The sequence below is a fragment of the Notolabrus celidotus genome, chromosome 15 (genome assembly GCF_009762535.1).
Source record: "Notolabrus celidotus isolate fNotCel1 chromosome 15, fNotCel1.pri, whole genome shotgun sequence".
NCBI lineage: Eukaryota > Metazoa > Chordata > Actinopteri > Labriformes > Labridae > Notolabrus > Notolabrus celidotus.
The window spans coordinates 20,262,010-20,285,437 of record NC_048286.1 but is presented as its reverse complement, the minus strand read 5'-3'; the positions used below and the strand labels follow the sequence as shown (position 1 = coordinate 20,285,437).

At 38.4% G+C, this 23,428-nt stretch overlaps 4 protein-coding genes across 7 annotated transcripts in view; 3 read left to right on the top strand and 1 right to left on the bottom strand.

Annotated features, from left to right (window-relative positions):
* The window catches only part of LOC117826516 (junctional sarcoplasmic reticulum protein 1), a 119,443-nt gene extending 118,288 nt beyond the window's left edge, over positions 1–1,155 (top strand). For all 3 annotated transcript variants that reach the window (XM_034702630.1, XM_034702629.1, XM_034702631.1), the window contains 2 exons: positions 24–121; positions 199–1,155. In XM_034702630.1, coding sequence (XP_034558521.1) covers positions 24–121; positions 199–564 — 464 coding nt within the window. In that variant the 3' untranslated portion in view covers positions 565–1,155. The remainder of the gene's footprint in view (positions 1–23; positions 122–198) is intronic.
* A 12-nt stretch (positions 1,156–1,167) lies between these two features.
* sf3a2 (splicing factor 3a, subunit 2) lies at positions 1,168–4,298 on the bottom strand. Its single transcript, XM_034702632.1, has 8 exons — positions 4,188–4,298; positions 3,146–3,401; positions 2,978–3,024; positions 2,432–2,541; positions 2,280–2,329; positions 1,933–2,073; positions 1,769–1,837; positions 1,168–1,671 (listed from the first exon to the last, which is right to left on the bottom strand). Exons 2-8 carry the CDS (start codon positions 3,341–3,343, stop codon positions 1,399–1,401), a joined length of 888 nt encoding a protein of 295 aa, XP_034558523.1. The 5' UTR covers positions 3,344–3,401; positions 4,188–4,298; the 3' UTR covers positions 1,168–1,398.
* A 2,319-nt stretch (positions 4,299–6,617) lies between these two features.
* Positions 6,618–11,162, top strand: plekhj1 (pleckstrin homology domain containing, family J member 1). Of its 2 annotated transcripts, none has more exons than XM_034703664.1 (6): positions 6,618–7,051; positions 7,602–7,669; positions 7,807–7,873; positions 8,473–8,563; positions 9,380–9,438; positions 9,854–11,162. In XM_034703664.1, the coding sequence occupies exons 1-6, from the start codon at positions 6,958–6,960 to the stop codon at positions 9,883–9,885; spliced, it is 411 nt and encodes a 136-aa protein (XP_034559555.1). In that variant the 5' UTR covers positions 6,618–6,957; the 3' UTR covers positions 9,886–11,162. The 2 variants fall into 2 exon arrangements, with proteins under 2 accessions (XP_034559555.1, XP_034559554.1); XM_034703663.1 differs by having other exon boundaries at positions 6,620–7,051; positions 9,380–9,443.
* Positions 11,163–12,677: 1,515 nt separating this feature from the next.
* Positions 12,678–22,160, top strand: LOC117826854 (fizzy-related protein homolog). The gene is made up of 14 exons (XM_034703234.1): positions 12,678–12,862; positions 14,651–14,724; positions 15,223–15,351; positions 15,539–15,602; positions 17,117–17,247; positions 17,334–17,419; positions 17,512–17,695; positions 17,809–17,874; positions 18,062–18,164; positions 18,305–18,489; positions 18,575–18,808; positions 20,154–20,258; positions 20,628–20,720; positions 20,867–22,160. Exons 2-14 carry the CDS (start codon positions 14,656–14,658, stop codon positions 20,906–20,908), a joined length of 1,491 nt encoding a protein of 496 aa, XP_034559125.1. The 5' UTR covers positions 12,678–12,862; positions 14,651–14,655; the 3' UTR covers positions 20,909–22,160.
* Positions 22,161–23,428: the final 1,268 nt, after the last annotated feature.

The window sequence follows — 23,428 nt, the reverse complement described above, 5'->3', positions numbered from 1 at the left end:
AGTGGTCTCCTTCAACCAAACAGAAACTATGAGGGGTCAGGGGACAGCAGAGGAGGAAGAGGAAACTGTATTGGCAGTGAGACGGCCAGGTGCATTACGGCACAGAGGACAACCTCCAGAGGTGAAAAGACCCACCGTTTAATCTGATTTCTCACTCTGTCCTACAGTCAATAACTTCATGTGTTCATCCTCTTCTAGCCTGAGACAACACTATGGGAAGTCATGTTCTCGTGGCTGCCAGACCTTGATGACGAAGATGAGGAGGAGGAGGAGGAAGATGACGCTGACAGTGGAGAAGTTAAAAATGTAAAGTCAAAAACTCGATCTGCAAAGGGTCTCAGAAACAAGCCACTACCAGACAAAAAACTCATGAAGCAAAGAGAGGGGAAATTAAAGGTCAGGAGAGCAAAGAAGACCGGAGATGAAGAAACCAAAGAAAAGAAGGAAAGAGATAAAACAGACGAACCTGATGAAGAAGCAGATGATGAAGATGTAGAGGAAGAAGAGGAAGCAGTGCCCAAGAAGCCTACAAAGAAAGACAAGAAGAAAACTCAAAAAGGATGAGTTCATTCTTCCTTCTGTGTACAACACTGACTGAGTCACTTCTTTTCTTAATATTTGACCACTGAATTAATTAAATAACATTCACAAATTTGGTCAAATTTAACATAGATTCTCCTGCTTATAACACCGCCTGCTTAAGAATAGCGTACAATATCCTTCCAGTTTAAAATTTACTTTCAATTTGCTTCACCTTATTGATTTTTTGCCTGACAGATTGGCTTTTGGAAAAGATTTGAGTTTCCAATCAAGACATACAGGATATTGTTTAATTGCTTTTGTGTGCTCCCCAGTGTAATCATTTGATTACTTGGGTGTTGAAGATTCCACAGCTACAACACAAAATCCTCTTAGTTCTCGGAACTGTATGTTAAGAGAAAGCACTGAACTTGGTAAACTAAAGATCAACACTAGGCAGTTATCAAGTAAACCATTAAGCTCCTGCTGTATCATCTAAGAGCTGCTTCTGAGAATCCAGTTCTTCTTTCTGGCATAACCTACTTGATCATAAACATCTGTTGCTTTGTTGATAAAGAGATGCATCAATAAATCAAAGAGTATGTGATGTTTTTGAAAAATACAGATTTAGAGTCTCAAACAATTTGCTCGTTTTAATAAAAACATTTTATTACAAAAACAGCATCACAAAAGTTGAGCTTTACCCCACACACATGAACTAAACAAATGTGAAATAAGCCACTGACTGTAGGCTTCAAACATAGTTTTTAGGAATAACCAAACTATGTGTACCTGCAACATCACCAGGGGGAGGACTGTTGTAGACACACAGGGAAGAGTAAATGTACAACATGAGGGGGGGGGTTCATTGGTGAGGGATCAGTTAGACATTGAGAGGCCATCAGGAGGAGGTGGTCTCATTGGCATAGGTGGCATGGGCATCTGTGGGGGCATATGAGGGGCACCTGGTGCACCAGGTGGAAGAGGAGGTACCGACATCCCTTCTGGTGGTGGAGGAGGCATAGAGTCATTTGGTGGGCGAGGTCCAACTCCACTCATGAGAGGAGGGGGGCGCTTCACCCCTGCAGGAGGGACTGGGCCGCTGGACTGGGTGATGGCTTTCTCCATTTTGAAGTGGAATTGCAGGAAAAACTAAGGAGAGATAATAACATGAAAAGGATTAAAACATTTTTCACTTCTTCCAAAATAAAAACTCAAGCAGGCTCTGTGGTAATCAACTCATCAGTACCTGTTTGGTCTCTCTATTCCAGTGGGTCCAGAAACGATTTTCTGCTTTATCGATTTCTCTACTGGGGACCTAAAGGAGCAAAAAAAAGTTTCATGTTAAAATTTTATCTCACAACCAAAACAAAAGTGTCAGAAAAGCACAGGAGAGGCACACCTCCCACGTACCTTAAAAGCAATAGTCTCATATGGTTCAGCAGCCAGGAGCAGATACTGCCAGCGACGATCAGGAGGCTCAATACGCTGTTCATAAGCAGACATAAAACGATGCCTGGGTCCAATTCCTTCAGCAATCTCTGGGTAGTCAATCTGATGAACAGATTAAAAACAACACTGTTTAGATAGTTATTTGATAGTCTCACCTCTATGACTGAAAGTAATGTTTACCTATGAATGCTTTGCTGACTAAAATCTTCATTTGGTCAGCAAAACCAAAACTTTCAATTTGTTTACTATTGTGCCAAAACAACAACACCCTCATCAAAACATCAAATTTCCCCATGATTCTCACTAACCTGGAAAAGTAGAGACTGCTGTCCAGTCTCTGGGTCCCTCTGTTTGGTTACTATAAAAAGGAGACATGGATCATATGTTCAGATACATTAATAGCACTATTAGCAGAACATAATAACAACTGCACAGGTCCACAATCACTAAGCCAGCTTACCTTTGTATCCTGGACGACCGATTTTGACAAACTTCTTGACCTCAACTTTCACTTTTGCTGGAGCTGGCTGAGCAGGAGCTTCTTTGGCCTCCTTGGCTGCTCTCCGCGCCCTGATACAAGTAAAATACATTGTTTGTGAAAAACAGGACACACTTAATGGTCCAAAATAGCAACAGATAGCTTCTTGAGATATGGGAATGTGAAGTAAAATGAATCAGTAAACACTAAATAATCACTGATAATTTCCCAGGATGTTTTATAAATAGCTGAAGAACAGCTAACCTCAGAATTAGAATCGGAATCAGAAATACTTTATTTATCCCGGGGGAAATTCAGTCATTAAAGTTGCTCCTATACACAATAATTAAGAGTATCAAATAATACTAATAGATGAAGTAATTAATACGATATAAATACAAATAAATACAACACTCAATGAGTGTTTTGATGGAGCCGTAGCTCTAAACTCAGCACATAGCTTCAACTTGACAGAACCTTGACTGTATGTGTTCTTTGTTTGGGTGGATAGACAAGATGTGGACTTACAAATTGGTCTGATGTTTTTTTCCTTGTGTGTGAGCCAAGTAGCTGCCCTGTAAAAAAAAAATAGAGAGCGATTACATTTTTTTCTTTTACCAACACACCCAAATATCATCAACTAACATTAAGTTCAGATTACATAGTCCTATAGTGTTTCAACCTGGGCCTCCTCACCTCATTGTTGTGCAGAGTCAAGCAAAGTTTGCACTCATATGACCCTAAATGATTCTTCATAAAGTAGGGGTCTTTGTTGATGTCAATAGTCTCCAGGGCCAGCTGACGTAACCGCTCTCGTCTATCACGGTTACTCTCAGAGGCAGATGCCACTCCACCGCTCCCGGTCTTCCCTCCAGCCCGATGCTGGAAATCCATTTTGGCGACTGATAGGGCTCAATCACACAGGAATCCAAATGTTTGTGCTGAGTTAGCACTGGAAAGATAAACAAAGTTGTTATTTTCAGAGGAGTATAGAGCACACATCATTGACAATGGCAAACATTTTTATTTGTACATTTTATGACGACTGCAGTGTTGCACTTCTAATAGACTAGTAAAACTTAAAACTCCCTCTAAACTCTGTATGTGCTGTGTTAATAATTCACTTCAGTGCTCAAATAATACTTAGAAATGATTTCAAGCTTAAGTTATATGTGCATACTTGCTTAACTGAGAGTAAATGAAGTAAGTGCATCTTAAAGCATTTTTTGTTGTTTTGATTTAGTGTCTTTTCATATATGTACTACCGTCTAAGTGTCACTCTACATATTCTAAACTTGTGTAAGCCCATTTTGAATAAGTTTTAAGGTTTCAATCTGCTACTTCTTTGAGAGGATGGCAGTTTGAGGGGAGATTATCTACTTGGAAGCTGGGTAATAATGTAGCAGCACATCGGTTTAAACCATTTCTTAGCTATGGAAATCCACTTAAGTGACAACGAAAGTTTGCAACAATACAAATGCTTTCTTTGGGCGCATTTTACAGAATCAGAATGAACTAGCTGCACTTTTTTGTTTAATAAAACAAGATGTTGAAGACATTGCAACTATGCTAAAGCTAGGCTAACAGTGTTCTCGGTTAGAAAGGATATACAGATCTTAGAAATGAAACAAGTTAAACTTAGCAAAGACAGACTATTTGAAATTAATGTGTTAAATTCCCGACACAACAGCAGTTAAAACGACTGAAAGTTGTAACCTCTTTATCAAATAACACTCACCGGTTCGACAACGTTGCGTTCAAGCAACCCTAAATTTGTACTGCGCATGCTCAAGCGTACTCGTTGTTTGGTTCGGAATATGTGTCCGGCGCATTACCGCCATCTCCTGGACTGGAGTGGATGTCTCCACAAAACCTGAACAAAGGTTCTACAAATCTACAACAATAAAGACTATATGAAATGATACGGAAGAGGATTAGGGCTACTGAAAAAAAAACAAATTAAGGTCCAATATTTATTTTTTATTGTTTTTGTTCTGAGAAATAAAGTCAGAATTGAATTAATGAATTTAATCTCAGAATTCAGACTTTTTTTTTCAGAATTCTGACTTTTTTCTCAGAATTCTGATTTTAATCCACTGGAAAAAAAACTAAAGTCCAGTATATTTTATTATTAGTCTAAGAAAAAAGTCAGAATTCTGAATTTAATCTCAGAGCTCTGACTTTAATCTCAGAATTCTGACTTTTTTTTCAGAATTCTGACTTTTTCTCAGAATTCTGACTTTAATCCACTAAAAAAAAACTAAGGTCCAGTATATTTTATTATTAGTCTAAGAAAAAAGTCAGAATTCTGACTTTAATCTCAGAGTTCTAACTTTAATCTCAGAATTCTGACTTTATTTTTCAGAACAAAAACATTACAAATATATACATTGGACCTTGATTAATTTTCTTTTCAGTGGCCCTTATACTCTTCCGTAAAATGACAATAAAGGGTTTAACAGAAATAAGCGTGTTATTATCTCATGATTGCCTCTAAACTTTGCTCTTATCATCTTTGTTTGTTGACCTGACACATAAATGCAAATTGAAAAAGAAAACCTTTATCCCAAATGACTTAGAACATTTGAGGATTTGTCATGCCGATTCACGACCAAAAAAGTACATATTTTCATAAACCAATTTTGAGATGCTACATCTCTCCAAGTACTACATTTACAGTCAGCGTTATACAAACTGTCGTATCATGACCGCCCATGACATGTAGATGTAGAAGGAATCTTTGTGACACTGACTTGCTTGTATAGTAATACGTTTATTACAAGAAACAAAACCAGTATGAAACAATCACCCGGAATGCTTGGGAGAACAGCTCTGCAAATCTGCTGACTCCAAGAAGGCTGTTGACCAACACCCTTCATAGGTCTGAGAGCCAGTGACATAGCCTACTACAGAACACAAACTTGTCTTAACATCTGGTCGCAAAAACGTGTCCCTGCAATTCACAAAACAGGAAAGGGGTCTCTATCTAAATGTCCCTGAGAGTCTGAAAAAACATAGACTTCTCCTTGACTTGTTTTATGTCAGATACTTAACTTATGGCAGCAGTTTGAGTATCTGTACTTTACTTGAGTATTATTGTTGGGGAACTTATTACTTCTACTCTACTACATTAGAAGACAATTATTGTACTTTTTACTCCACTACATTTCTATCAATGCTCTAGTTACTCACTACTTTAGCTTTGAAGTCAGCTCATGAATTTCCTTCTCTTTTCTGAAATCTGATCCCTAAGACAGTAAAATGTGTTTGTGAAGTTCTGTTTGTCTCAGTGGTTAGCCATACCTTTGTATTGTGCATCTCCACGGTTGAATGTGGAGCAAACACAGAGCAGATTTCACTCAGATCAGGCAGTTCATTTAGAGGTGGTAATGATGGCTATAATTCTCCACATGAGCACCCATGGTCATATATTCAGCTCGTGTTAGAGGTTTTTGAAATGAAGAATGATCATTTGGATTGTTCCCCCTGTTTCCCACTCTGCCCAAACATACTAAAGTTCACTGTCCCACCTGAGAAAGCTTGTTGAGCTACATAACATTTGTTTAATTCCAGATCAACATTTCAAACTAAGTTGTCTGTGCTTGGAGTAACTTAGTTTCTGTTTTTATTCCATGGTATAGTTTTTAGAGATTTTAAGTAATGGTTTCTAAATAAACAGAATGTAACAGAATGTATTTCAATGTATTCTTGACTGCATTTATGTATTTTGAAAATACAATGTTTTGAGATAGTTTAAGAAGTACTTTGAATACCTAAGTATTTTTAAAAGCAAGTACTTCAGTACTCAAGTAATAATTTGACAGAGCAACTTTCACTTGTATTGGAGTAATATTTGACCTTTGACTTAAGTCATGAAGCTGTGTACTTTGTCCACCACTGTATGTCAGATACTTCAAAACAAACAAACAATACATATTTCAGTTTGAAAATATCACCAAATCAGTTTACAGAGAAAGAAACATCATACGTTGTTGCACAATTGCAAAAAAAAAATCACTGAGTACTTCCACCAGATAAACTGCATTGTCGTGTTTATGTTCTTTTGCTTTCTTCTGAAATGTATTTTCAGTTGTGTAGTTGGTATTATTACTAATATCTATTCACTTCCTCCTCCGGTGTGAAAGAAAGCATAATGTCGCTGTTCGCCAAGTTTGACCTTCGTCGGCTACCGTACCACCAAGCAGCGAGGAGTATCACTGCCACCTCGGAGTGTGTCCGGGTGTGTTGTATGAAGAAGAAGAAGGACCTCTCCACTGACGGGACCGTAGAAATGACCAAACACTCACCGTCACATTTCAAGAATACTTTAAAGCGACACAGTGACGTTTGATCGACGCTCCAGACGACAGAGTTAGTGTTTCCGAGTCTTATTTCCTTGCTCGTTTATCTTCGATCGCGTGAAAGGCTCAGGGCTCAGATGTAGTGAAAGTATCCCTGTGTGTTCTTCCCACCTGAGTTATACTCTACTGCGTCAGACACCGACAGTGATGCGTTTCAACGAGAAGGAGCTGATGTCTCTGAGCCGCCAGCCCTCAGAGAAAGCAGCTGAGCTGGGGATGAGAGGACCCAAGAAAGGAGACGGTAACAATGTTTATATGCACTTAGTGTTCACTGACTCAGCTCTTATCACCCCTACTCTCCCATCCCATAGTGTTTGGGCAGTGATCAGCTGGTGTTAGGACCAGGAACTATGGGCTTACAAAAAATGTTTGTCCGTGTTTTGTTTTGTTTTTAAATTGAAACATTGAGAGCTGAACATATTTAGAACCGGGTGTTAAAACATACAGTACAAATATTAAATGTATTATTAGTATTATATTCTACATTTTTACATTTAAGAATGTACACCATACATCCAGATAACCACACAGATGACACATGAAGATAAGAGGGAGTACAGCAAAACCCTACATGTGTAATTAAAAGCTGAATTGACAGACTAATGTGTGTCAGGGTTCAAAAATGATACTGTGAGAATAGGAAGTTGTTTCTCAATTGGAGGAAGGCTACAGATAGAACATGCATGTAGATGTCACTGGCTAAAGAGACTTCAATTAATTCTGTCATAAGCACTGTATTTACACTGCCCGTGGTGTGATGTTTTATCTCTTCCTCTTTTGTTGTCTTACAGTAGTGAAGAAGAGACTGGTGAAACTGGTTGTTAACTTCCTCTTTTATTTTCGGACTGATGAGGAGGAGGTAAGTTGAATTGATGACTCTGTACATTAATTGTTTCAAGGTTGTTTCACTTGTCTTTCCTGTACTGTATTGGAAAGTGAAACAACTTTTCATAAAGGACATGTTGAATAGCAATTATGTCATATTTATCTTTTCAGCCAATAGGAGCTTTGCTGCTGGAACAATGTAGGGTGGAGAAGGAGGACAGCCAGACTTTCTCTGTTGGTGAGCTGGTACATCTTAAAAGCTAGATTTAACATGACAAAACTACACTTTGTCAAGCCACTTAAAAAAAAAAAATCTCATTTACAAAGTCCATTGATTATGAATCTATATTCCAGACACAGGTACATGACATTTTGAGACTAATACATATACCGTAGGTTTAATGTCAAATTAGGCCTTCCTTATAATGCTTTTTCCACCAAAACTGAACAAATGTGACATTCCAAAGATTATCAGAAAGCTGCTTTCCATTTAAAAAATTATAATAATTTCACTTCAATTTTTACCAACAAGTTCTACTGCAATCATGTGCTCAGCTGTTATAATCTCCTACACGTGATGCAAATGGTGCTAGGATTATGAACTAGAGTAATACACAATTCTTAAACCACAGGGGTTTGTTTTTGCTGATATATTATGGAACATATCTGAAAGTAACACTGTTGAAGCTATTTCCATTGATGCTACTGTGTGTGATAAACACTTATCAACCAATAATATTGGCAAAGCAATATGTTGGTCAGGCTTTTTTGCATATCAGTTTCTGTTTGTGTATTAGCATCATATGTATCTAAGTAACTCTGTGGTCCTCTTTGTAGCATTTTTGGATGAAGCTGAGAAGAAGTACCTTTTTGAGTGCGACTCCGAGGAACAGTGTGGGGAGTGGGTAGACTCCATCATCAGGGCCAGGTAGGTCTTTATTTTATCACTTTGGCACACAATTATAGTCTTCATGAATAATCTGCTTTGGCCAATTATCAAGTCACTGTATGAAAATTCTGTCCATTACAGTATTATAACAAAAAGAGTATTTTGAGTTTTATTGATGTTATAATTTGATTTTGGGATATGGGAATTTGTCAGGATTTTTGACCCACTTTTAGGACTTCTCAACCTTTTGTAATGGAGACATTACAGATTAATATATAGTGTCTGTTTATATTTTGTGTAGTCCATAAAATATAGGGCAGAATGTATTTGCTTTTATATTCTAACACATAAACACTGAGCAGAGGGGCTGGGTTTTGGTTGCAAAACACGCATAATGAATATATTGTATCGGTATTGGTTATCCTATGAGAACAAAACAAAACTGTGTTACAAATCTATTGTTCTGATGTATTGAGACTTAAGGAAAAGGGTGAATATGTATATCACACGTGTTAAAGCACTGTGAGTTCTATTATTTTAACAGTGTTTATACAACATTGTTTGAATGCTGTCAGTAGATCTACATATTTCAGCCTCTAGTAATCACTCACATGGGTGAAGTCATCACAGATACATGATAAAGCTCTTTCAGAGACACAATGTAGACAGTGTGACTCATGCTGTATTGTTTTCAAGTGATCCATCACTACTAACAATGTACCACTCTGCTAACAGTCAAAGCTTTCACTTTAATTATCCATGTTGGGCAAGATGTTTATGAGCAGGATGTTACAGCCCCGAATGTTTGTTTGTTTTCATACATCAACAAATAAATCTTTCACCCCATCTCTGTAGTTATGAGTTCATGAGGAAAAACCTGATATTCTACAGAACAGAAATCCACAGGCTCACCGGTAAGGTAAGACCTCTCACAGCAGCACACTAATACACTTAATGCCACACAGATGGTGCTTCTATTGGACATACTGGGATGAATTGAATTGTGAAATGTGTGTCTGCCACGCTCAACCCACTGATATAACCAAAGACGCATGGATAGCAGTATGTCTTTACAAACACAATGTCTTGATTTTTCAGGATGATCCACCAAAGTGCAAAAATAGTTCTTAATGAAGCATGTTTATAGCCAAATGCAGAAATCCAGTTTTGGGGACTCCACAAAAAATATTTGATGGTGTTTGTGCCACAAATTATATTCTACTCACTCGCTAAGAACCAGAATTATCTGCATGCTACAGTAGACATCTATTCTTCTTAGCCTTGTTTCTCTTACAATCTTTGACACTCATTGTGTCTTTCTCTTTGCAGGACCCTTTGGAGCAGTACGGTATATCAGATGAAACTCGCTTCCAGGTCAGTAATGGCCTGCAGCTGATGACGAGAGATACCTCCTCACTGTAAAAACAGCATCCCGTGTTCAGATGTTTCCATTTGTTATTTTAGTTAACACTGCTATTTCTGCATTCACTCCACTGGTTAGAAGTACATGACATTTACATTAGCACACAAGCGTTTCACATTTTCATTGATTTGAATGTTGTAAATGTTGCTCCACACTTACAGAGAGGATCTTAAAGGAGAATATCTGATACTTGCAAAAGGAGAACAACAAACATTTCTTGTACGTTGATATCAATCAATGTAGGCAACATAATGCTTAGTTTGTGGGATTTTATACACAACTTTTTGTATCATATTCAGACTTGACCTTGGTGAATTGGTTGCCCATGTAAAACATGTTTTATACTCTATATTTTCTACTAAACATGCTGTCCTTAAAGACAATGTGATTTCATTTTGATCTGAATTTTATTTTGCTGTCGATCTGTTGCTGTGACTTTTTCAGGACAATTAGTAATATGAATTCGGGTGTGTTTAATACATTTATTTACAGGACCAATTTAGTGGAAATAAAATATCAGTCATTTAAGAAAATACACACTGTCTGAAGCAGTTTATGATTTTAGATATTTTGCCAACCTTAGAAAACCTTTGGCACTTTATAACTGTATGGGCCCCTTGATCTGCTGAGTTGAGCCATTCATTCTACTCTTCTTTTTTTTTTAAGTTTATGAAAATTTTTTAGTTATCCCAATTTATGATAACCATCCAGCCCATTTAGACCTGCTAGTTTTAAATACTGCTTTTGCACATCACTGGGAGCTTAGGGTTTATTTTGTTTATAAACAAAAAAATCAATAATTTACTTGAATCTACTGAACCTTTTCTGTGGCACTTGGAATCAGATTCCTTTAGCTAAGCTGTCATACAATGCTGGGACAATTGACTTGTGACCTGACCTGTTTCTTTTTTGTCTTTGTCAATACCACAAAAAGTCCTTTGTCACTGTGGCCACCACACAGCCAATTTTATGTTGCAGCCAATGTTTAGGTGAAATTTCACTGATAACATTTCACTATGTGGTATGCTGCACCCTTCTAACTGTTTTATGAATTCTGCAGTCAGGAGTCCTAAAATATGTCATTGAATGTGTTTTCTTTATAAACTTTTGCACATTATATTTGTTGAGTCTGTTTTTACTTCATGTTCAGTCATGTTTATGTCACTGGCAACTCTTTTATTTTACTAATAAAGCCATTTAATAGATACTTCAAAATCTTTTTGAGTGTCATTTCTGAACTAAAATGTTATTCCATGTATGTATTTAATCATGGTAACTGCAATACTTGTCAATAGCTTATTCCACACCAGCACACAGAAAATTCATGGTTAAACAGAGTACCATTTATAGCAGGGGTTCCCAAACTATTCAGCCCTCGACCCCAAAAATATAGGTGCCAAAGACTCGTGACCCCCCACTGTCTGTCAATGTGGTTTAATGTGGCTTCATTCAGCTGGTCTGCAGAAAATGACCCTACCTATATGAGCAATGGCTGTGTTTAGTGTGCCATTATGAATCAACCTACTACCAAGCGGCAACCTCCGGTCTAAAAATATGAGTCAATGCGGAAGTGTTAAAAGCTGCAGTTCATCGAGGATCCGCTTGAGGCTGGCTCCGGAAGTACCGAAAGTCACATACACATGAATGGGGAAAAGACGATCTTTGCAGCATTAATAAACATGTTTACAGCCTGGTACACAAGATGAGTGTAGTCTGAATAGCTAATTTCTCGACGTCCTCTCACTGTGAGGGGGGTGAATTTTTTTCTAATTCTGCAGTTTCAAAGATATTGAGATTACCAGTCTTCCAATGAGAGGCACAGCTGCCTGTGGGAACACTGCAGCTGTTGGCTAGGAGGCTCAAAGCCCGCCTCTTTACGTCACACTGGCTCGACAGAAGTAATTTGGCTGCCGCAGCCGATTGGTCTCAAAACAGCTCTTCAGAAACAGATGGGTGACGTCACGGATACTACGTCCATATTTTTTACAGTCTATGCCTACTACTGATGCTTGTTCATTACCTCTAAATATAGGAGTCATCAGGCAACAAAGAAAGGCAGAAAACTCATTACATTTTCTATTTTCAAGGTTTTATTTCAAGTTACATTACTACTTTTGTCAACAATTTTTACTGTAATGGGTAAAATGTATTTTTAGATAACTTAAAAAAAAACAAAAAAAATTTTTTTTGAAGACATCTCACGACCCCCCATTTGTGTATTGCGGCCCCCCAGGGTGTCCCGACCCACACCTTGAGAGCCCCTGATTTATAGCACTGAATTTTGATTTCTCCAAAGGGAGGCACTATCAATTATCAAGCAAATTAATAATAAAGCAATGCGCACATGCTGCTTAAAACAATACAATTTCACACATTGTTAAGAGATATAAGTTTATTATTAACTCTGAAAATACATTAAATACATTTTAAAATTTTGAATCTTTAAGATGATTTTTAATGACCTTTAAAATATAGTTTAGTTTTAAAAGCTACATCTGACATTTTTAAGCTATTTTATTTTTTTGTCTTGCATGTGTGCTTTTGTCTCTGAAAGATGTGGGATACAGTCTAGAGAGAGAGAGAGAGAGAGAGAGAGAGAGAGAGAGAGAGAGAGAGAGAGAGAGAGAGAGAGAGAGAGAGAGAGAGAGACTGTCAAAGTCAAAGAGGCATGACTTTACCAATGTCTGTGGCACGTTTCCTTAGCAACGCAGAAAGTGAGATTCAAAAATCGCTACGTCACTTCCTTCCCGTGATGCTTTGCGAGCCCAGATTGAACGCTCGGTAAAAGAAAACATTTAGATTTCTATGCCCTGTTTGTAGGAATATAACTAGTCGAACGGGCAATTCTTATTGAAACCGACAACAACCAAGAAAGCATTGTATCGGCGTGTAAGGGACGAGATCATCAGAGCACGGTAGGTGTTAACAGAAGTGAAGATTGAGAACAAACAATGTTGCTAATCTTAGTCTCTGTTAGCCGCTTAGCTAGTGGGGTCAGCCAGCTGAGGTTGTGTTAGCTTTAGTAGCGAACCTCTTATTTGTTGATTACATTACTTTAATCATTTGATCATTTGCAGTGTTCCGATTGCAGACGAGCTCAAATCCCCGCACTGCTTTTCATTCATTTTGCTTCTTTGTGGCTGAATTTAGTAAACGTACTCCTGCATTTGAAACACTATTAAAGTTATGAATTGCTTGTGTCATTGTAAGGTAGAAGACTGAGCCCAGCAGCACTTCATCATGTCCACTGTAACCAAAGCCTTTGTGATAAGAACTAGTTTCCCCATCGTCTCATATAGTGTGACCGGGGCTTTAAAACAGGGCTCTTTAACAATTTCTTTGTTTCCTCTTTGTTATCGTCTGGATCGATTTTAATGTAAGCTAAAGACTGTAATAGACAATCACACTGTAAACCACTAAAGATTCCTGTGACAGATCACATACATGTGCAATACTTTGATTTACGGTGCAATACCTCAATAATCACGCGCAGTATTGTAAATTATTTCACAACATATTTTATTATTATATCAATCTACTGCATGTGCACTCTGGCTTAGGCTAAGTTAACTTATTTCATGTCTTTAAAAGTACTTCTTTACCTTTCTTTGTACAGATAGTATTTTTATTTATAATATTTAGATTTGTGTTTAAGTTTATATATTTATTGCCCTTACTGTCATGTTGTTAAATACCAGTGTTCCATTCACCAAGTCAAATTCCTTGTGTGTGCGAGCTCACTTAAAGATTAATAATAAAGGCAATAAAGATTTCTTGAATCTTGAATCTTAAATAGGAATTTTATTCCATCAGTTATGACCACTTAGTAATTTCAAGTAGACTTATTCCAGGATTATCATTAGGAAAGCTCACAGAAGTTCACTTCATTGGTTGTTTGTCTTAACATTTAAGATGCCAATATCTTTATTTTTACACAAACATATTACATGTCTTGTCTTTAATGTGATGAATTTAGACAAACTGTCAAGAAGCCTGTTGAAGTTTTTATTATTGGGTGATATCAAAAACTGTATCTTCAGTATTTTGGACATAATCACTGGCATGGTTATTTATTCATCGAAGGAGTTTAATTTGTTTATTGCCAAATGCTGGTGGTTCTTTTGTCCCCTTTATTTTCAGATGCAGATTCAGATTCAGACAGCAAACCATACAACATTTAACATCTACAACACATCCATCATATATACATGCTACAAGTCACAAGTCAAACACCGGGTCTGTACATGGGACTAGAAGGTCTGTGGAGGACGGCAATAAGTTAATGTAATAAATAAATAACAGTAAAATACGACAACGATTAAAAGACAATATATCTCTTGTCATACCAATGTTTTTTAAAATTACTAAAAAGAGTGCCGTCTGAGTTTAAAAGCCTGATAGCAGACGGGATAAAATAATTTGAATACCGATTAGTTCTTAAGTGTGCGTAAAAACGGTGAGCTGAAGGCATCAGCACAAACTTTGTGTCCAGTTGGCACAGGCACGAGTCAACAGATTTAAGCTTCTTTTCTTCTTTTTTTTTACCTACCGAAATGATGTATTTTGCACAATCAAATGTGCTTTCAAACATCATTTCAGACAAGTATGTCAGAGAAAATCCTCAGAGGTGACATTACCATGATTGTAATCTTGACAGGGTAACTGAGTGATGACTTTGTTTTAATGTGTCGTATTGTTTTCAGGTGTCATGGATCAGGATTACGAGTGCAGGCTTCTCAGGCAAATCAACATCCAAAATGAGAATGCAAGCCCTGTAGTAAGTAAATTATATGTATTTTTTCCTCCTTTATACAAAATGAGCGACATTCCTTCTTGTACCAGTAGTTCCTAAAAGCATAATATGTCTTTGTGATCTAGCTTAGGTTATACAGTGTTGACGGTGAGACTTATTCAAATTCAGTCATCGTCTTAATGATACCGGGATGGAAGCCCCTCCCAAACTGAGTGGTTTACTGGCAGAGGACTGACAATGAGCAGAGAGGGTGTTGCTCTCAATGTGTTGAAAGAGTAAACGGTTTAACAGGCCAGTCTCCTCCATCTGACAACGTCACTAATGTCAGGAGATAACAAGACCTTGCCAGCCAAATGACTGGGTTTTGTGAATGTAGCCTCCTGTTATTAACACCTCAAACAAACGCACCATCTGTCTCCTAAACTGTCCTGTTTGGTAGTAAAGTTTTCACATCTCTGTCCAAAGCCTGTTTGTGTTTGGCCTCCAGTCAGAAAACACTCTCTCCTCTCCTCTCTTGTGTAGAAAGCTGTAGGGGCGATGCGAGCCCTGACACCCACAAGCTCCCCCCTGTCGTCGCCTAGCAAGCATGGGGACCGCTTTATTCCATCCCGTGCAGGAGCCAACTGGAGTGTCAACTTCCACCGCATCAATGTGAGTCATCAGCAGTACACGAGGACTTCACTGTCTTTTCAGATTTGTGTTTTCTAGTTTAGAAAAAAAAAAAGTGTGGATTGTGGCTGAAAAGGCAGCAATGTAATTTTTTTTGTGTACAAACATTGAACGTAGCAGTATAAAAAATTATTTACATTGATAATTTATGTTACATTTCTTTGTACAGGAAATTGAAAAGTCGCACAATCAAAACAGGAAAACCAAAGATGGAACAACAGACAGCAACAAAGGTAATAAATCCACCTTTATGACAACAGTCTGACGGTGCCTTCAAATGGAGTCGTGTTTACCATGTTCAAGAGAAGAGACCATATAAACGCCCCCCTCTTATGGTAGTCACGACACTGTATTTAACATTTTTTTGAAAGCATCACGTTCATGAGTTGACCGTGCCTGATGAAGTTTTCATAAATGGCAGAGCCTATGGAATCCAGTTTTATTTCATGTTTCTTTGAAGTGTTGTGATATATTTGGGGAAAATGCAGCGTATAAAAGCCGTATTACAACAGCCTACCTTAGATCATGCACATGTCACATTAACATTATATTTCCAGCAGTCTTATCTTTTCCTAATGTTTCCTAATTTATTTTTCTGTTCTACAGCACTGTTTTGTTTTTTTGCCTTTTTCCAATCAGCAACTTCATACTTTAGTTGTTCTACACTGGCACTGTCGTTGTGAATTGTTCAGTACTGATCAAGAATCAAAAGTTTGTTAATGATTTTCTTCCTGCCAGATCAGCCTTTCTGTCATTTTGCTGTTGCTTAATATTTGAGGCTGATACTGACATTGATCTTTGAGTGTCCTCTTATATGATTTACTTGATGAGATACTCTGTCAGCAACAAATTTCCAGGGTTCCCAAGCGTCCTGGAAAACCTGGAAAACAGTTGACCAGTTTTCCAGTACTGGAAAACACCTGGAAAAATTTAGAAAAAGTCAAATGTCCAGGAAAATTATTCCAACAAGACTCTGTGCGACCTGACAGGGTTAAAAAAAACTCATCCCCATTCAACATTTGTGGCCATTTTTGTCATTCAGTTCTATTTAGGTCAATTTATGCACTGATCCTCTGATTATTATAATTATTTATTTATTTCAGTAAGGCAGCTTCCAGATTCCTTTGCTGGCTCTTTTGTTTTTTACTTAGCTCATTTTATATTGTTTGAGAAAAGAGAAAGCTGAGATGAGAGTTGCCCATCATTGTTACTTGGTTGCACTAATAAAGTGAAATGCTGTACATCTGTGGTTGCATTATTCTATTATTAATTTGCCATAATTTTTTAAGCATGTAAGAGATGATTTCATGGATAGACTGCATGTCTTTCAATGTAGACTTCCACTGAGAAGAACATATTAGACTAGTAACTAAATTAGGAACTACATTTAGACTGCCATACCAGCTTGGTCATCACTGATAATGTCCTGGAAAATGATTTCTGGAAAAGAGTGGGGACCCTGATTTCAGCAATCTTTGTTTTTAATTATAGCTGTACGTTAGTGTGAGTTTTATCCCTTTTTTCATCTCGTTTCCAAAGCCCCCCTCTCTGCTCTAGAAAATTCGACCTTTTCTTGTTTACTGAGCCCGAGTAGGCTCATGGTAACTGGAGGATTACTCTAAGTCTAGAGAGAAATTCCCCCTGGTCTTTGGGGATGTGAGGCTGTGCTAAGACATTGTGCAGTGTTTGAACTTAATAATTTCCACAGCCTGGTTTGATTTCCCCTCTGTCTTTTCCTCTGCCCTAGCGGACGGTCTGGCTTACTCTGCTCTGCTGAAGAACGAGCTGCTTGGGGCCGGCATTGAGAAAGTCCAAGACCCCCAGTCAGAGGATCGCCGTCTGCAACCATCTACGCCTGCCAAGAGAAGCCTATTTAGTGTAAAAACATTTAACATGACTAACTCTGGTTGCAGTTTTTGGTTGAAAGTTAAACCCTCACTAATCATGTGTTTTGTGTTTTGTAGTATTCTGTTAGTACTAAGCGAGCCTTGCCAGAAGAGGATGGGAACACAGTCTCTCCTTATTCTCTATCGCCTGTCAGTAGTAACAGGTAAAATATTCTCCTGATCATCCTCACGTTAGCTCTTTCATTTTTGATAAAGCAGTTTTGCATCCTTTACCAAACTGTGTTGTGCTCTGCAGCCAGAAACTGCTGCGGTCGCCAAGGAAACCCACTCGCAAAATATCCAAAATTCCCTTCAAAGTTCTGGATGCTCCTGAGCTCCAGGATGACTTCTACCTCAACCTAGTGGACTGGTCCTCTCTGAACGTGCTCAGTGTTGGACTGGGAACCTGTGTTTACCTATGGAGTGCCTGCACCAGCCAGGTGTGTGTGATGCAGTTGCTCTATTTATCTCGCTTATATCATCTTTATAATAACATTTAATCTGTTATGTAAATCATGAATGCACACATTTATTTTGTTCTCCTTTCTTGTAGGTGACCCGTCTCTGTGACCTTTCTGTAGAAGGAGACTCTGTAACATCAGTTGGCTGGTCAGAGAGGGTGAGTTTCTCTGTCATCTAAATCAGATCCAAGAGCTGTTGATTGATGTTTGGTTAAAATGCAAATAGAATTTTATGTGCACACTTAAAAATCTCTGTTCTTTATTTTTTGTTCTTGCTTTTTGAAGTCAGACTCACAGAATCTTCAGAAGTAAGTGTGATATTAAATATGTGTTCTTTATTTTTAGGGTAACCTGGTGGCAGTGGGAACTCACAAGGGCTACGTTCAGATCTGGGATGCAGCAGCAGGGAAGAAGCTCTCTGTATTAGAAGGACACACAGCCAGAGTGGGTGAGTTGAAGAGCTGGATGTACGGAGGAGTAACAAATTACAACCCTCATTCATTTTTCACAGTTGTTTATTATCAGCATCTCTCATTCATGAGTGGTGAATCATCCTCTTTTCAATCTGCCGCTCACCTCTGTTGTTAGGTGCGTTGGCCTGGAATGCCGATCAGCTGTCGTCTGGGAGCCGTGATCGAGTGATCCTGCAGCGCGACATCCGAGCTCCGCCTCTCCAGTCGGAACGCCGTCTCCAAGGACACAGACAGGAAGTGTGCGGCCTTAAGTGGAGCACAGACCACCAGCTGCTGGCCTCAGGTGGAAATGATAACAAGGTATGTTTTACACCTGATTGTATGTGTGTGTGTGTGAGCTGCATGGTAGTACCCTGGTCATAAATTCTCTTCCTTCTGTGTGTAGTTACTGGTGTGGAACCACTCAAGCGTTCACCCGGTGCAGCAGTACACAGAGCACCTGGCTGCAGTGAAGGCCATCGCCTGGTCTCCTCACCAGCACGGCCTGCTCGCATCTGGAGGTGGAACTGCCGACCGCTGCATCCGCTTCTGGAACACCCTAACAGGGCAGCCCTTACAATGCACAGATACGGGCTCTCAGGTCTGCAACCTGGCCTGGTCCAAGCACACCAACGAACTGGTGAGTGACCTGGAGGTTTAGGACTTTGATTAGGGGACACAGTTCTCCTCAGGTTCTTTAAATGCTTGTAGAGGTGAAACAGCAACGTACAAATGTTTATTCCTTGCCATGCACTAGGGATGTGCGCATTAAGTCAACTAAATGATTAAATGTTTTCACCCTCACTAGTAGGCACAAAAATTACTAGTTAGTTAGTTAAACTAGTTATTAATACGGTTTTGCAGTATTTTGATGCAAAAATTTTTGATAAAGTTTAAGGTATATTGTGGTTGGTTAATACAACACAGCCTATAATGCACAACAAGCACAGGCATGTGGACGTTTACCTGCAATAAGGACTGAAGGCTGGTGGTGCTAGCTCTGCTAATGTTAGCCACACTCAGCAAACCAAATTGACATTATTTACTCACAGACTCTGTGATCCCGTTTTTAGCTGTGTTGAATAAATAATGCTCAAATTTGACTTTTGTCAAATGAGTTTTTTCCTAACCTAAGACTAGTTGGTTAGGACCAGGGGCGCAGCTCGCTCGGCTGGAAGTGAAGCTTCCACAAAAACTCCTCCCCCTGGTGGCTGGCTGCAGAAAAGGTCAAAAACTGTCTCCCCCATTCATCTGAATGGGGCTGCGGTAAAACTTAAAAAATAAATACACTCCGTACGAATGATTCTCATATCCGTATGCTGTGGTGATATGTAGTTATTATTGTTTTGTGTTCAAGACCTCTTTTTTCTGAAAAGTTTCTTTTTCGTTAGTTATCAGAGGTTAAAAAAACGGGGTTTTACTTCCAGATTCACTTCAGATTCGCCGTAGAGAGAAACTCCGTAGGATCTCATGACGCTACACTGTAGGGCAGAGCTCGTTTCCGTGGCAACACAGAAATTACCGTGGCAACAGAGAAATTCTCTACTGCAGACTCTAGCTGCAGAAAAATGTACAAGATGGCAGCGTCCAGGGATGGGTTTTTTGGCTTCAAAACCGTTCAATGGGAAAAGGCGGAGCAACGCTGTCCATTTTATTTACAGTCTATGGTTAGGACCCGGAAATGGTTGTTTCAGAACATTCCTACCATGCACAGAGCATCAATGGAGTTACGTTTTCATAGTTGAGTTTCTATTTGTAGTGTAGCTCTGAACAGCCATGTTTACGACTCATACTACCAAACAAGAGGCAAAAGTTAAATCCTTTTTTTTAATACTGTTGTATCCTTGTACTTTCTACTGAAATGTCATTGCCTATGTTCTCTGAGCCAAGCTACAGAGAGCTTGAGAATAAACTGTTACTGATTTAATTCAGCAGTATACAGGCATTATGAGGTCCTTATATAAAACTTGGTTTGTTTTCTACAGGTTAGCACACACGGTTATTCCCAGAACCAGATTCTGGTGTGGAAATATCCCTCTCTCACTCAAGTGGCCAAACTGACGGGGCATTCCTACAGAGTACTCTACCTGGTCAGTATATAATGTCTCTACTTACATACACATAACAACAGCTCATTTAAACTGTAGATTAATGCATGTGAAGGTAAAACATTTCCAGAAAAATGTATTTAAAACCCAAAAATTGAAATGATCTTTTGCATCTTTGTTAATATGTGCAAGTTAAGAACATTTCTAGCTGTTTTTTCCTGAAGCCCTGCTCTGCTAAGCAAATAATTATTAAGCATCCATGAGCAACCCCTGCTCTCTGAGCAAGTGGCAGCAAATCCACCCACACTGCAAGGGAAACAAAACAAATGAACTCTTCATGGCCGTGATCATTCTGATTACTCACTGTTGTAATACTTTGTATTCAGTGTGTAATAATGAGTTTGTTTGCAGGCCATGTCCCCTGATGGAGAGGCCATAGTGACGGGAGCTGGAGATGAAACACTTCGCTTCTGGAACGTCTTCAGCAAAATGAGATCCACTAAGGTATTATTCCCCCCATCTCTCATTTAGAATCAATGACGCTGTGTTCTGCTTTGGTCTGCCTTTTCAGCTTCCACATCCCTTCATTTGTTTGTGATATTTTAATCCAGGTGTCTTATCCCAGTCTTCTGTCTCCGTCTCTTTTGTAGGAATCGGTGTCAGTGCTGAACCTCTTCACCAGGATCCGGTAGTCTGGGTACCTCTGTGCTACAAGGGGGGGAAAAACAGGAAGGGGATTTATCTCTGCATGTGGCAAGCTGTAAATGGGACCCTTCTTTCAGTATTCACCTCAGTAGTCCACAGAGGGCCCCTCAGTCGCCCTGAGGGATTTAGCCAAGTTGTAGCTGGAGGTGAGAGGGTGCCGAGAAGGTGCATAGCCTAAATGTGGAGGGCACACACACAAACATACAGTATTCTAGTTTCTCCTAGATGATGAAGCCTCTGCCTCCTTAAACAGACTGGTTATCTCGAATGACATGGAGAACTTTTGGATAACTTTGTGTTTACAGACTGGTGTACTCACCTGCCAAATAATACGTTTGTCCTTTTGAGTGTCTATTTATTTCTATATGGTTTTTTTTTTGTTTTGATTTGTTTTTTAAATAATTTTAACATAATCTTTCTAGTGTGTTTGTTTGAAAGGCTGTTGGATTTTCTTGTGTGTCTGTAATTGGCTTGGTTCAGTTCTGCAGGAAAATCCCCCCCAATTTTTATTATTTTTTTAAACTGAAAGACGACAATGGTCAATGTAGATAAACAGGACTGATTTTTTTTTGTAATCCATCTTTTTTTTTTCAATATTGGCTCATGTTTCATAATCTCACAAGAAAATGTTTGTAATGTCATTATGGCAAAATAACTTGAAAATAGGAATATTCAATGTGTCCTGTGAGGAAACTTAATTTGTCTTTTCTTTGCTTGCCTAAATTAAAACTCAGGCAGGAAGCATTAAAATAAATTCAGACACAGCAACTGAAGCACAAAAGTAAAAAAAAAATGGGATTTAATCAGAGTGAAATGCCATTCTAAGAGCTTTTGCATTGTGTCTGCTAACATATTCAGGATCTGGGCACTTTTCTTTTGCAGCATTCAGACCATTTCTGTACTGAGAACTCATACCAGTACACTCTGTTTTTAAATAGGAAAAACAGAACTTATATCATCACCCTTTTTTTCTGAATGTTTGAGTTAGTATACCCCATGTAAATGAATGCTATTTATTTGTGTTGTGTACAAAGAGTCAGAAATGTACAGAAATGGCATGTTTGTCAACTAATTCTGTGAGAGGAGCTGATGGCAGTTTCACTGCCAAACTTTATGGAAAAATCTTTTAATGCCACTTCAAAATCAAGATAATGCTGCCAACTTGAATTACATAACGAATGTTTAAAGAAATATTTCTGTACTGAGAGATAATCAAGCATTAAATGAACATCTCTTGTACCTTACTGTTTCATTTTCCTATAGGAGAAGTGGACATCTGTCCAGCTGCTGCTTACACTAGGTTTACATTGTGAAAAGAGCATATTGAGGGTTATTAATATTAGTCATTTATCAGGATGTGATTCTTCTGGAATTTCCAACCATGAGGAGATGATTTGTGAATCATGGATACCTGGAGAAGCACATTTTAAAATAAAAGGGTCAATAAGCTTGTAACTCCCTCCAGTCAAAACACGGACACAAGGCGTTCCTTTTTCTTACAGGCATTTTTTATCTGTGCCTTTGAGCAGGCTGTGAGAACTGTAATAAAAATCATAAAAATCAGCTTGATAAAGCTTAAACACAAATTACACATAACACACTACTTATCAAATCAAATCAATATACATAGAAACTTTATGCTGTTTAACTTATAATCACATCAAAGAAAATAATTCGGCCACACAAACAAACTTTAACACATACCGAACATACCTAAAAATGAAATTTCTGGCTTCCCAGGTCTTCCATCGTGCAGCAGCTTTCTCCTCTCTGCATCAACCTTGCTGCATGAGGTGCATCTTGCTAAGCCCCGCCCCTTTCTCGTATTCTGGAAGCTTTCACTTTCTGAGGAACAATTCTTATTAACTTATATTAAAATCTATATATTTTAGCCTTAAATTATTGTAGTTTTTAACTTTAATTATATTAATTGAAATGAATTAAATCTATAAACTTTAATCACCGGCAGCTACAAAGCTACTAAGTGAAATAATATGAATTTCAGGATGTGCAGGTAAGATGTGTGATAATTTTCCTTTTCCAAGTTTCGTTCATTTTTCCAGTTTGTGTAAAGCTAGAAGTCAGCCTGTTGCTCGAAATTAGAGGTGTGTGTGTGTTTTCCGCTAGCTAATGGCACACAACTAATAAGAGTATGAGCCTTTCCGTTTCACATGCTTGTAGATATAACTCCGTTATTCCAGGTCAAAATGGATATTTCAAAGATCCACAATGACATTATTATCTGATACCAATGTTGTCACTGTTGCCATCCATCCATATCATTTCGATTTCAGAACTCTACCTCCTTACTATCTAGATTGGACATATGAGCCTATCCAAAAATAGACTAATGATGTCATTTTTGCCGTTCAAATGTAAAGGACTTTCAATTACAGATACCAAAAAGGCCATCCTTCCTAACCAGTATGAACACTTTTGATACCTACCTGCTTAAATCATTCTGAGAAAGTCCCATTTGAGATAAATACTATTCATGTGACTTCATT

Bases quoted from the DNA above. Each gene is read 5' to 3' on its own strand.
- sf3a2 (XM_034702632.1), bottom strand. From the start codon at position 3,343: ATGGATTTCCAGCATCGGGCTGGAGGGAAGACCGGGAGCGGTGGAGTG. The intron at 3,025-3,145 runs GTGAGGAGGCCC...TTTTTTTTACAG, and splicing joins TGACTCTGCACAACAATGAG to GGCAGCTACTTGGCTCACAC. The intron at 1,838-1,932 runs GTACGTGGGAGG...TTGCTCCTTTAG, and splicing joins ATGAGACTATTGCTTTTAAG to GTCCCCAGTAGAGAAATCGA.
- plekhj1 (XM_034703663.1), top strand. From the start codon at position 6,958: ATGCGTTTCAACGAGAAGGAGCTGATGTCTCTGAGCCGCCAGCCCTCA. The intron at 7,874-8,472 runs GTGAGCTGGTAC...TCCTCTTTGTAG, and splicing joins CAGCCAGACTTTCTCTGTTG to CATTTTTGGATGAAGCTGAG. The intron at 8,564-9,379 runs GTAGGTCTTTAT...CCATCTCTGTAG, and splicing joins GACTCCATCATCAGGGCCAG to TTATGAGTTCATGAGGAAAA.
- LOC117826854 (XM_034703234.1), top strand. From the start codon at position 14,656: ATGGATCAGGATTACGAGTGCAGGCTTCTCAGGCAAATCAACATCCAA. The intron at 18,809-20,153 runs GTGAGTGACCTG...TGTTTTCTACAG, and splicing joins CCAAGCACACCAACGAACTG to GTTAGCACACACGGTTATTC. The intron at 20,259-20,627 runs GTCAGTATATAA...GTTTGTTTGCAG, and splicing joins CCTACAGAGTACTCTACCTG to GCCATGTCCCCTGATGGAGA.